Here is a 13,291-nt window from a genome sequence, read left to right as displayed (position 1 = left end):
ACGTAATCCCAAGCATATTATGTGTTATGCCTATGTTTTTCTGTGTCCTCTTCTGACTCTGAGCCTGTATTTGTTTTTTCCCCCCTCCCAGATGCTGAATGTCTCCCAGGCAGCAGACTCTCCTGCTGTGTCTTTGGTCTACACTGTGAGGAATGGGACTGCCTTCCTTAATGGCACCACTGCCTCAAACCTCCTTGGTCAGCTGTCAGCTGAGCTGGTGGGCTACTTCCTGTTCTATCCACCACTTATGATCGCTGAGCGTAAGTTACATCTTGCATTCAAAATACATCTGTTAGTCAGGAGCAATTCAACATCCTTACAAGAGGAGACACTAGAAGTAGCGCTGGTATTTTCTTGGGAACAATTTGTTTTTATTAAAATCAACAAAAAGTGCTGTGCTGTGCTTTTCCTGCCTTTTCCTTGTGTTGAAGCCCACAAGAGGTTGAACATGCTGTGTCTCTCAAAGCATGCGGATATCATATCTTAGGTTTTACACATTTGTAGCATTGTTTTGCATTCATATGTACCGGAGTATCTCAGAAGGTTTATCTAGGCAATGGTAGAACTCAATCGCTGAGCCTGACTGACGTCCAGTTTCTCAGTAATTGGATGTTTGTGACTGTTCTGCTGCTTTTACGATCACAGTTGTGTTTTAATGATTGAGTCACTTAAATGTAGTTGATGCAGGGACACAACTAAGCCCGTGCCTTTCATCTCAGCCTCCCTTTGAGGACACACTCAGCCAAGCTAGAGTTGTACTCAGAGCAAAACAAATGAAGAGTGACGGGGAATCAGCAGGAGTCAAATCAGTAGTAGAATCCCAATGAGCAGCTTGTTTCCAGTGTGATATGTAAACTGCTCAATAGAAAGAGATACGGCAGACTCAGAACTGTGAGATATAAATAAGACATCACTTTTATGGTACTATATTGATCCTTGAAAGAGAGATTCACTGTATTGCTGGACCTCGTTTAGAGTAAATTCAGAATATAGCTTCAGCAAAAGAACTTGCAGCTGATATAGGGAGTTAAGCTCCTTTTACACACAGTTTCACCCTCGTGTATAACGCGACCCAAAGTGCGATTTTGAGCTTCAAGTCTATTTTATTAACTACAGTGATTGTGTATGCTGCCAAAACGCAGGTTAGGTTAGAAACGTTATTGTTCACAATAGAGAAAATTGATCACAAAAGCCCAATCAACATGAATTACATATAAGACAATATTAAAAATACTGTAAAAACATTGGCTCCTGTGTAGACACTGTCAGAGGACTGAACTGCTGCTCTGCGAACATGCTGCTTATGCTACGCCGCCTCTATAGACACAGTGTTACAGATTAAATGTGCAAAAGGGACGTCAGTGTCTTGCATAATGTAATCTCTGATTCATCAAGCTCTGGTGAAAATCTATATAAAGACACATTGGGTCAAGCTGACTTTGGAAATCTAGAGGCAGCCACTGGTTAGGTTTCTTTTCAAGCACAAATAAGTCTCGCTAGCTTAATTCATAATGTTTTTTAACTAGCTGCAGTGCTGGAATATCTCCAGACGTTAGTCAGTTTGAGCTTTGGCTATGCAAGATCATGCTCAGGATCACAGCAGAGTCGATACTTGAGCCAGGAATTAAGCCAGGGGCTTCTCCCGTATTACCATCAAGCTGAGCCCAATATTTAAAGCTTTAGAAGAGTGTACCTGGCTGGACCATATTTAGCAGAATTGTCTAACTGCACAGAGACCACAAGTAATAGTGTTTAGTGCGCTCTAACACCCTGTGACCTGGTGTTAGAGATAAATGGATGTCCATGATACTTACAAGAACAAACAAACTTTTTCATCGCTCCAGATATTTACGGGTGACTGATGAGCAGCTGAACTAAATACCAGGTTCATGTGATTTGCTCCAAAACTAAATAACTCCGGGGTTGCAATCCCGTAAATCTTAAGTCTTCGAGGATGCAGCTCCTGAATTGGGATACAGCATCAGCATCACTGAGGGCAGATTGTGGTAGATTCACTGTTTAAATCCAGATGAATAGGATTTTTTGCCAGCGAGCATTAAATTAAAACTCACTTTGTGTTGTGATTGAATTAAGTTAGAAAGTGAAGTTACCCACAGGCAGGATGATTCAGTTTGGGAGCAGAGAAAGAGAGGGAGGCAACTCAATACCAAGAAGGGATTTTCTAAGAGAGCATAAACACACACAGACAAAAACCCAGGAAGATATTACATTAAAAGAAAGTATGAGAGAGCGTGTGACAGTGATTTTGCTCTGTTTGTTTTGTGGCCTCACCATTAGTGATATTACACTGTTCGTAGGAGGTGTGAGCATATGCTGGCAGCGGCTGCCTCCTCACTTCAAAGGCAATTATCTCAGTAAATAATTAACAGTGGGGGATTCTCATACCACCTTGGGCTCTGCTCTGACAGAAAAGGCCTGGGATCTCACACCACTGCCTGTGTGTAGCGCCGAGTACTCCGTCGATCCTGTGGCGCTTGTTTAGGCTGGACGGCTGCGCTCAGCTGTTTTACTCCCCCTCTGCTCTTCAACTATTTCTCTCAGGTGGAATATGAGCAGAGCTGTTTGCAAAATGTCTCTTTTTAGTCCATTTGCTGATGCAAAGTATGATACATTCTTTTAATAATAGCTTTCTGTCTATGAATTAGAAGCTTTTTTCCCCTTCTTGGAATGACTTATAAATGCTGCACAAATGTATCCCCGAGGCTCTCATCACACAACAGCAGAGGCTCATGTGAAAACTCTTCGCCGACTAATATTCCAAATGCTTCAAACTTATAGATAGCGTTAGACTGATTTTGCTCAAAGCCCCGCAGCCCTATCCATTAACAATGCTAAAGCCCTTACCGTTCCTCTCACCCTGCTCCCCCTCCACCGCTCTCTCCTCTCTCCCATCATGCCTGAGTGTACATTTCTGTAGCGAGCCTGCTTTCACAGGTCAGCGAGACAACATTCCCCCCAAACACTGCAGCAGCCTCTAGCACAAGAGCGCAATCAGGCAGGAAATAGATGTAAAAGAACAGAGAGACAAGCAGAGCTCAAGCAGGTGAAAGCTCTCCTTGCGTCTGTATTAGTGTGTCATGCAGTGATAATGAGAACATAAATTGAGACGTCAACCACAGAAAACTGTTCCCCTTGTCCAAAAGAAGGTTTCAGAGGTTTTTATACATTTGGGTTTATAAGCACTGCTTTCTCAAATAATAAATGTTTGTGGCAATGATAAGAGTTGCAGCATAGAACATTTCATAATTGTTCTTGATGGTTTTTTGTGCATTTGTTAAAGGCGGATTGTGCTGACTGGTAGAAAAGCTGCAGCTCTTTGTTGACACGCATCTTACAATTTGAAAAAGCATATGTAAATGAAACTGCAGTGTAAAAAAGAGGATGTCTTTTCATTTTCAATTTCCGCTTTTTTTGTTAAATTTCACTTTGTTACGATCTCTTTTTTTTAACGGTAGTCTCTTTTGCTACAATTAAAATCAAATGATTATATTTGAATAATGAAAGAAAACGTCTCCATACAATATAATTCAAGATTCAAGAGTGAATTTTTAGTCATGAAGTCTAATGATTTATTAATGCTGATGCCGACGGGGGGAAATAATTATGTTTTCGTGTCCTTGCAGCACTGGAGTATCACAATCTGAACACCTCTATTGCCACCAGAGACTTCTGGGTTATTACAGGTAGGTAAATCATAGTTTCTATTTTCAACTACACATTAACAAACTCAACTTCTCCTGGAGAAGATAATGTGTTTTATGTTGTATTTTGTTTTTAATGCTGCAGTGACTTTTCAGCTCATGAATCTTCAATATACACATTGTTTCTTTTCTTTCTTTACTACTTTATGACACAAAGAAACACCTGAACAGGATGTATGTGAGATGTATTTCACATACATCCTATGTATTTCCGCTTTTGACTTTTATGAACGATAACACGTACCCAGCGGCATGACTGCATTTCACGATGTTCAAGGGCACGGAAACTGCTGTACTGTATAATGAATGGGATTTTCAGATCAGGCTGTGGGGCTCTTAACCCTGCACTTACTGCAATGACAGGCCGAGTGAGTTCAAGGTCATCCCCTATATAATGGGATTTCCTCACACTCAACAACATGTACGTCAAAGATTATTACGTTTCAACTGTTGATAAAATGCAACAGATTAAAGCTGCATTAGAGGATGTTTGACGATTAAGGCAAAGGATGACTCCAAAACAAGCTTCCAGGAATTTGTCGTTAACTTATCAAGTTGTTATGGCTAATAACTTGCCAACTTACATATCCATAAAACACAGAACATTAGCTTCTCAAAAGGCCCTTACAGCCTGTTATAGTGCTACTGCTACTGGATTGGATGGCATAGTTATTGTCAACAGTATCAGTATTACAGTAAATGGGGAACATATACTGGAATATGAGCACTGTGAGGACACTCAAATGTGTTTTTGTGTCACAAACGCACATTTCTAATTTTGCCTGCATCTCTTCTTTCTTTTTGCGACTCTCTTTCCTCCCCAAAAATGTGTTTTCTCTTAACACAACCATCTGGCCATCCTCTTTCTTTCGTCCACATTTGCAGTGATCCAGGATGTGGATAACGCCAGCCTGGAGGGACACTACCAAAGCTTTGCCAGTCTAATGGAGCAGCGGCTGGCAGAGCTGTTTGTGTTGGCAGGGCAGCAGGGCACTCGTTTCAGGCGAGCCACTGCTGTAGGCAGCTACACTGTCCAGGTAAAAAAAAAAAACTGGCACGACAGCCCGTAGGGAATGCCAAGTCTGACTTTCAATAGAAAAACAAACAGTCTGCGATGCTCCGGGTTAAAGAGTGAAAATATTCTGATGTTTTGCCCTGAACGCCGTGGCTTGTTCGTCAGAAGTCTAATGAACGCATTAATCCAATAGTTTTGTTGGCTTATTTCTTACAGTATGAATATTTCATGAGATGTATACTTTGAAGCACACACTTGCGTGATTACTTGTGGTCAGCCCTTGATAATTAGGGAGCTTCTCAGCTCATCATCTGCTAATTGCTCATCAAACCAAGCCAGAGGTTGAATGTTTAACTAAACAAGTACTCTCTTCTGTCCATGTAGTTTTTTCTCTCATGAGACTGCACGCCTAAATGCACACTTTTACTTTGGTTTTCTTTTCTGAAATGTAAGCCGCTTCATAACAACAGAAGCAGCCACACAATAACTGCTGATATTTACTTATTTTCCAATTAGATGGTGAGTATCCGTCGGGTGCCAGTGTTGAAGAATCCAGCAGAGATGACCTACTACGTCCAGCACAATGGCGTTCCTTTATCGGGCGCATCAGCTGCCAAAGTCCTTAACACAGTGGATTCTCAGACCGTGGCGCTCACCCTGGGCTACTTTGTCCAGCTGCAAGCAGAACGTAAGCACAGCATCCATCGAGCATTTGACGAGAAGGCAAATAGACAGAAACAATGACAGACAGACATGCAAACCAAAACACATGACTCATGCTGAGTGTAGAAAGAAGAGCTGGTGCTGGGGTGAGGGGAGTAAAAGAAAAGGTTGAGAAAGCTCTTTGCTCTCTAAGCTCTCTGAAATGCTCCCGGCAGGACAGTGTTTGTTTGGGCTGCAGTGCTACTCACTGCTCAGAGAAAGGGAGACTGGCGTAGAGGGGGAGACTGGTCAGGAGAGAGGGAGAGAAAGAGAGTGCATGCCGCATTCTTTTATAGATTGTTGCAGACAAAAGCTGAATCAGGTCCACTGTATATCAGATTGAGCTGTACACAGTGTCACTTAGCGTGGATGTGACGGATGCCTCTGCATGTTTTAGCAGGAAAAGTGGGCTGTGTATTATACTTCCCACGAACCAATCAATGGACTAACTGTTTAAAGTCCACTGGATGCCATTGTAATGAAGTGATGATGGTTGAAAAGTGTTTTGTTTTTTCAGCTGTGGTCAAGAACCCTCCTAATAACCTTTGGATAATCGCTGCAGTGTTGGCCCCGATCGCCGTAGTAACACTCATTATCATCATCATCACAGCTGTGCTGTGCAGGAAGAATAAAAATGACTTTAAAGCTGATGCCATCGGCAACCTCAATCCCCGAGCTAAGGTATCTATCTTTCTCTCTATATGTATCCGTCTGTCTGTGTCGAAGTAGGCTGTAACGGAAACCACTCTGATAATAGATTCATTGTTTCAATGATTTTTTAAGCTTCTCAAATATGATAATTAAAACGTTTCTTGGTTTTATATCAGGGTAAACTGAATTATTTTTGTTTTGTTTTGGACTGTTGGAAGAAACTAAACATTTAAAGACATCACCTTTAGGGGTGTAATGGTATGAGATTTTCATGGTAAGATAACCGTCTCAGAAAATTTCAATTCTGTATTACACTATTTTTATTATTATTATTATTATTATTATTATTATTATTATTATTATTATTATTATTATTATTATTATTATTATTATTTTTTAATTATTATTCTTTTTTAATTATTATTATTATTATTATTATTATTTGTATTATTTTCTTTTTTTAATTATTATTTGTATTATTATAGAATAGAATAGAATATCTTTATTGTCATTATACTTATGTACAATGACATTTTGCAGGCTTCTCGCTATGTGTTTTAAAATAGTTTTATAATTCTAATTATTATTATTATTATTTGTTGACATGTTAGCAGCGCTATAGTATGTTAAATTGTCCTATCTGCTCCTGTCCGTACCTTTTAACTCACACACATTCACTTATGTCACTTGTGTTTTTTTCAATACCGTAGATAAGCAAATGTACACAGAATGATAATCGTCAATTTTAATACCTATATCGCAATATCTGTACACCATTACAACCCTTATCACCTTGCACTCTGGGAAGTCATTTCTTTTTACCACATATGTTATAAACAAAATGATTAATTGAGAAACTAATCAGCGGATTCCTTAATGAAAAGATGTCTGGGACTTCATAGCTACTGTTTGCAGACTGTGGTTCAGTCTGTGTCAGTGACTAATGAGGATCTGCAATGATCATTGTGTGAGTCACTTTTGAATACAGAATTTCATGTTTTTTGTGCTCTGTGTGATCTGTATTAATGCATTGGGACTATCCTGGTCAATCTTGAAAGTTGAGCACCACACACACACTGTTTAAAATATTTCCTCTTGTTTTCAGATGGCGTATCGCAGAGATGTGGGCTATTATCACCAGGTAACTGCCTCTCTGTATATCCTCTCATTACCGATCTGTGTACCATCTACCCGGCTTAACTGTGCCAACAGTGGGATTTGAACGAGATTCTGGACATACATCACCTATGATATATTTCAATAAATCCGTCTGTGCTGATGAGAACTAAGAATACAAAAGCACTTTGGAAAAACAAACCCTTCATAATGAGATTTCATTGGATGAATGGCTGGTATTGCCTGTTCTTCTTATAGCTGTCTCCAGATGGCACATTTGAAAGACTAATCTTTACAGAGGATGCTTATAGTGGGGATTGTTTTTTCATGCCCAATTAGAGTGTGTGTGTTTTTACTGACACTTGTCTGTTTTGTGTAAAGAAGATTGAGAACTGTTTCCACCGTTGTTGCATGAAGGATGTCCTCACAATGTGCTAATCACAGTTATCTTTTCCCCTCTATGTCTGTTGTTATATCTGCTCAGTGGCTCTCTTCACTGTTACACATCAGTGTAGAAGAATGGAAACGCAGTATAACACTCAGCACGTCCCACTGCTTCATTTATGGAATTACATTTGACTCAAAGCAATAAAATCTTCTATATTAATTTGCAAAAGCCTCTTCAATGCTACTTTCAAAGCAGTTATTACTACACAACATCTGAAGTCCTGCAAAGTCTCATTATATAAAAACCATCAACAAGCTTAATTCAATCAGATAATGAAACATGATAAGCATCACATTCTAGGCAGAGTATATAGCCAGTTCTGTCTAAGGAAATATTCTTAAAATGCTCAACGATAGAGTAACTCCTAAAACTTTAAATGAGGCTCTTGCTCTGCCTCTTCCTTTTACTCTTACAGTCTGTAAGCCAAACACTTTCATCACACACCCTTGTTAGAGTTTCCGCCGTTGATACCAGCTACAGTTGCACTTTTAGTTGGCGAGAAAACTGGATCCAAAGAAAAAATCTTTAGTCTCAATATGTGTGTTTGTTATAGGAAGAGAGAGTATGCATGTTCTTCAGTGGGGGGAGTATCACTTATTGATTTTGCACCAACGGCTCGGCTGCATTGAGGTAGTGGTGTGTGTCTGACAATTTATGACACTGCAATGAGAGTAGTCCTGAATATTTCAGTGTACATGTGTGTGTGTGTGTGTGTGTGTGTGTGTGTGTGTGTGTGTGTGTGTGTGTGTATTAGTTTGTGGGCTTGAACTCCATTGGCCCTGGCTTCACTATAAACATGTTGACATCCAGTGTTCTCCTCCTCCTCCTCCCCTGTTTCATCCTCTAACGTTTAACTTCACCGCTATATTTCTGAGAGACTCTGCAGATCTCATCTCGTCACCGCCCCCTGTGAGTCATTTATTTGACAAGAATTTATAAGAAGATCAAAAAGAGCCTCAGTTGAATCTGTGCTTATCTATTTCAAGGCTGTGCAGTAATCCCAGTTCTGTTCCTAAGTCCTCTGGACTTTATTAAAGATACATTTTTGAGCTATTCTGAGATGTCTTTCTACGAGACATTTGTGGTCAGCTAATGTATATCTCTTTGTTTCCCCTATCAAAGACTATTTTATATGACTACAGGTATGTGAATAGAAATCAGTCTTACTTAAAGCTGTCTCTTTTGTCTTTCTCCATTTTCCCTTAACACCTGTCCATCAGCCAGTCCAGGGTTTTGACTATGCCAAGCAGCACCTGGGCCAACAGGGAGGAGATGAGGAGACCCTGCCGGCCAGTCAGGATACCCTAGTGATGTCTCTACAAATTCGGGACACGCCACTTTCACTAGAAAAGGCCCTGCAGCAAGATGGAACTGCCAACAAGAAAAGCCTCACGTCTGACAAACACAAGAGGTATCACTCTCATTATATCTACACATGTACACTATATCACCAAAACTATACATGTAAAAATAATTTAGGATTATTATAGTATCAGATTAATTTAAAAGTCTGTTACAAAGCATTTAACAGAACACATTCATCACTGTCTTCTTTACAAACCTATCAAGGACAAAGGACAAAACACGAGGAGAGAATTTAAATATATTTGTGTGTGTTTGTGTAGTGAACATAGTGAGAAAGTTCCTAAAGAGTGACTATGGGGTTGGCTTTCACTCGCTGAAGAGCGCCACTCATTGTGCCTTTAACTGGCCTACGTACACACACTTGAAAAGTGGAACAAGTGTATGCGTGGCCATGTTGATATGTAGAGCAGCCATTGGATCTCTCAAACTCTGCTTACCAAGCTCAGTTGAACTTTAGGTTTTGGCTGTTTTTGTCTCAGTTAACATGTCAGAATGTGTTGCTTCTTCAAACGGATGATAATCGGCAGAATCATATCAATTCATTCAGACATATTTTAATGTTTCCCTTCAAATAAGACTGAAGGAAAGCATCCTCGGGATAAGGAAGTACAAATGCTTACAGTATGTGTAGTTATCTCAACAATTGCTCCTCTGCTCTGCCAGAAAGCTCTTGGGTCGCATAGAGAGAGGCAGGACGATAAAACAGGACGATCCCTGCAGCCCGATTGTCTGCCCTCATTCTACCCCGATGCTGAGTGATAGGTGGTCATTAACAGAGTGCTCTATGTGGGCAGGTGAAATTGACCATTTTCCTCATCTGACAGTCAGTGGCGCTGTTTCGGAAATTAATTGCCATGTTAAATCATGTTAAATTATTTATTTGAGGATTGCAAAAGGGCACAATTTCTCAAAGCCTTGCAGGATAATGAGATCAAATGAAATGTATGTGACAGAATAGAGAATCTGTAGACTGGAGGTCCTGCAGTAATGATTTTGGAGACTCCTTAGGCAGCAAAGGTTTTTTGTTTGTTATTTATCAAACTGTTGGTCTTAAAGGTTCCTTTCTTTTTACGTGATCAAGTCTTAAGTCATCATTCATTAGTTTATCCCATTTTAAACCAGCCATATGCTATTATCCCAGGACTTAACAAGTGCGCTCTTTAATGTCTCTTCTTTGCTTTTTCAGAAAGTATGCAGAAATAGTTTCATCATAAATGAAAACCAAGACATAACACATACTGTGAAATAGCAGAAACATATTTTAGCTCTCTACTTGATGCCAAGATTGACAGACGAGTGAATCATTCAATCAATCAGGTGTACCTCACACTTCTCGTTGATGTCATTCACCTGTTCAGCCGGTATGAGATGACATCTGTCCCAAAATGCATGTTGAGCCCTGCCTAACAAAGAGAAACTTGTGGGATGATGCTGTGAAGTTACATCTTTATAAGTAATTGTTTTACCTTCAAAAAGATTGAGACATGATAACTTATGAATTCATATATTCATGGCTAGGATGCTGCTGTGCATGTCGGATACAAAGAAATGTATATGCATGCATGCTGTACACAATCACGTCTAATTTGCTTCTTCCTCTATGAAGTCCCTTCATTTGTACCAAGGTCACACATCTGTTAGCCTCTAAACACCAACACAGGATCAAACATACACCTCAATTAATTATTACACATTACACGTCTTTGTTGAGCCGGTGACTGGAGCATGGAGCTAGCGCTCTGCAGCACTGCCTCAACGAGAGCAGGGAGGGCAGCCGTTGTTCCTCTGTCTCTCTTTGCTGTTATCATTTTTACCAGACAATTAGGGGAGAGACCACGGTGCTTTGATGTCAGCCTCATGGTCCTCTGAGCCGTTGCTTGATCAGCTCTAATTCCAACTACAGTACAGCGTTTGAAGCTAGTGAAACAAAAATTGGATAAAGCAATTGTTTGTCCAATTAATGGACGAACCAGTCTTGCTTCACACTGGACATCAACGCACACTAGTTTGAACATTGTATGACACATATTTAAGAATAGTAGAGACACGTAAACATAAAAATACACACCTTTATGAAGGAAATGCAGGTAAATGTACAAAACATACACACATACATAAGGGATGGAGAGGGGAAGGTGGAGTTGTTTAAGGGAGGAATGACATAACCTGGCTGTGAGCCCAGCTTCCTGAGAGCTCACCGCCTTTTCCTGTTGCTATGGTTACTTGCAGCAATTTGCCGAGTGAGGACGGTTCCGTCATCAGCAACGAATCAGAGAAGCTGAATTCCGGCAGGGGCTTGACGGTGCTGAAAGTCACAGCACAGCAGAAACTGACAAAGGAGGAGACGCGCAAGAGGGATGGTGAGAGTCACACACTGATGCAAATACAAATTATTTATTCTACAGCTCCTTTGCAGACAAGGTCAGGTGTGTCACAAATGCCAAAACATATTTTCCCATTCTCCCCTCTGTGAGACACTTTTCTAGCCCCTTGTTCTAATGCACACAGGTACCCTAAGAGAAATGCACCGCCACTGCAGCTTTCTTTTATTCTTACAGCCAGAAAGGTAGCCACTCAGCAGTAAGCAGAGATGGACCAGATGAATATGCATGAGACAGACACTCTGCTGACATGATACAGTATGTCAGATTAGTGGATGCTGTGGCCATACTCACTTATACATTCACTAATGCAAACATGCAGAAATATCCCATGAAGTCACTCATCTCGTGCTCGTCTAAGACGCAGTTTAAGTAAAAGCCGTTCAGATTTTGAACTATTCGCTGTTCTAATCTTGTCCACTGTCGCTAAATGTCCCACATGTGGTGGGTGTGAGTTAAATGAATCAACTTCATATACTTTGCTTGTAAATTCGAACGAGTTTGCTAGATTATGATTTTCTTAATGGGCGGATTTGAATAATTCATCAGTTGAGTTAAGGGAACTAGAATTGAATCCAGTTTGACTGATGTCAGATAAGGAATAAAAGTGCAAAGTCAGTTCCTTTCATCTATCACAGAGATGCATTACCACAACCTTTTGAAGCCAACACTATCGTTGTGATCTGTCGTCTCCATCCACCACTTAATTTGCTGACACAGATGATGGATGTTTGACATAATCCCACAGCGTCAACTGCAGTAAAACAAGGTGATGAGAGAGAAAGTGGTAAAAGGCAGACAGAGAGACAAAGAGGGAGTTTGACAGTTTGTTACCCTTTTGACTGACAATGTAATGATTAGAAGTATTTGTAGTCTCTTTGTGAGTGAACTCCCTCTCTGTTCTTCAGATCCATATGACACCTCCTCTGGCTCCCTGCAGCTCATTTCCATAAAGCCCATGGCGGCTCAGCCCCACTACACACACCCTGCTTCCTCTGACCGCAGCCAAGACTCAGCCATCGTCAATGGAGAGGTGATGCACATGCACACATCCGTTCATGAGGATACTCTGATATACATAAACAAATTGAACATCGATGTATAAAAGGCCTTCAAAACCTATTTTCTCTACCAGCTTCTTATTATGAGCGATGAGGATGAGCTCAATATTTTCTGCCAAAGTTATATACGTTTTTGGTTATTTCACTAGTTGTGTTTTTTGTTTTTCTCACTGGTTTGAAGGGGACAGCGCTCACATATTTCTGTGCACCTATCACAGATATTTAAATGAAAATGTAATGACAGGTGTGGAGTTGTTTGATTACAGTATGTTACATGAAGTATCAATCTGATCTGATTCAACCACACAATCTGCCTCATCAGGACTGTGTGGTTAAGTGTTAAACTCTCATTAAATAATATTAACTAAAGAGGTTTCCAGGACTTTGATCAATTTTGTGCATTAATTAGAATTTTCTTTTTTGCGCAGGAAATGCCGCAATTTAAATCACAGGATTTATGGCATTGTATGATGTCATCTGATGAAGCTCTGACCTCCGATGACCACATTACAATACGTTCAGGTGTACAGTGTTAAATGCTCAGAAGGGGCATTATCTTGCGGTACTGTAATCATTAGCATATTTCTGCCGTTTCTCTAAAATCTCTTTAAAATATGATTTTTTATTTGGATGTATTGTAGGCTCATACGTGTTATTCCCCAGGAAATTACATAAAACAGTCAGTGGTTTGATCCCTGCAGTCAACATCAACAAGTGTCCTTGGGCAAGATACTTAACCCCAAATTGCTCCCGATGGCCAACATATTCACACAACATTCACACAGTGTGTGTGAATGTTATCATTTCTGACGAGCATGTGGCACCATGGT

General features: G+C 40.2%; 1 protein-coding gene across 1 annotated transcript in view; it reads left to right on the top strand.

Annotated features, from left to right (window-relative positions):
• Positions 1 to 13,291, top strand: part of kiaa1549lb (KIAA1549-like b) — a 58,041-nt gene that overhangs the window by 35,128 nt on the left and 9,622 nt on the right. Inside the window, 9 exon segments of the mRNA XM_029428610.1 lie at positions 92 to 260; positions 3,645 to 3,704; positions 4,608 to 4,759; positions 5,254 to 5,425; positions 5,957 to 6,120; positions 7,196 to 7,231; positions 8,875 to 9,065; positions 11,249 to 11,379; positions 12,309 to 12,433. Of these exon segments, the coding sequence (XP_029284470.1) occupies positions 92 to 260; positions 3,645 to 3,704; positions 4,608 to 4,759; positions 5,254 to 5,425; positions 5,957 to 6,120; positions 7,196 to 7,231; positions 8,875 to 9,065; positions 11,249 to 11,379; positions 12,309 to 12,433 (1,200 nt within the window).

Source organism: Cottoperca gobio, chromosome 3, assembly GCF_900634415.1.
Source record: "Cottoperca gobio chromosome 3, fCotGob3.1, whole genome shotgun sequence".
NCBI classification, from domain to species: Eukaryota; Metazoa; Chordata; class Actinopteri; order Perciformes; family Bovichtidae; genus Cottoperca; species Cottoperca gobio.
This window is presented reverse-complemented; position numbering and strand designations above follow the sequence as displayed.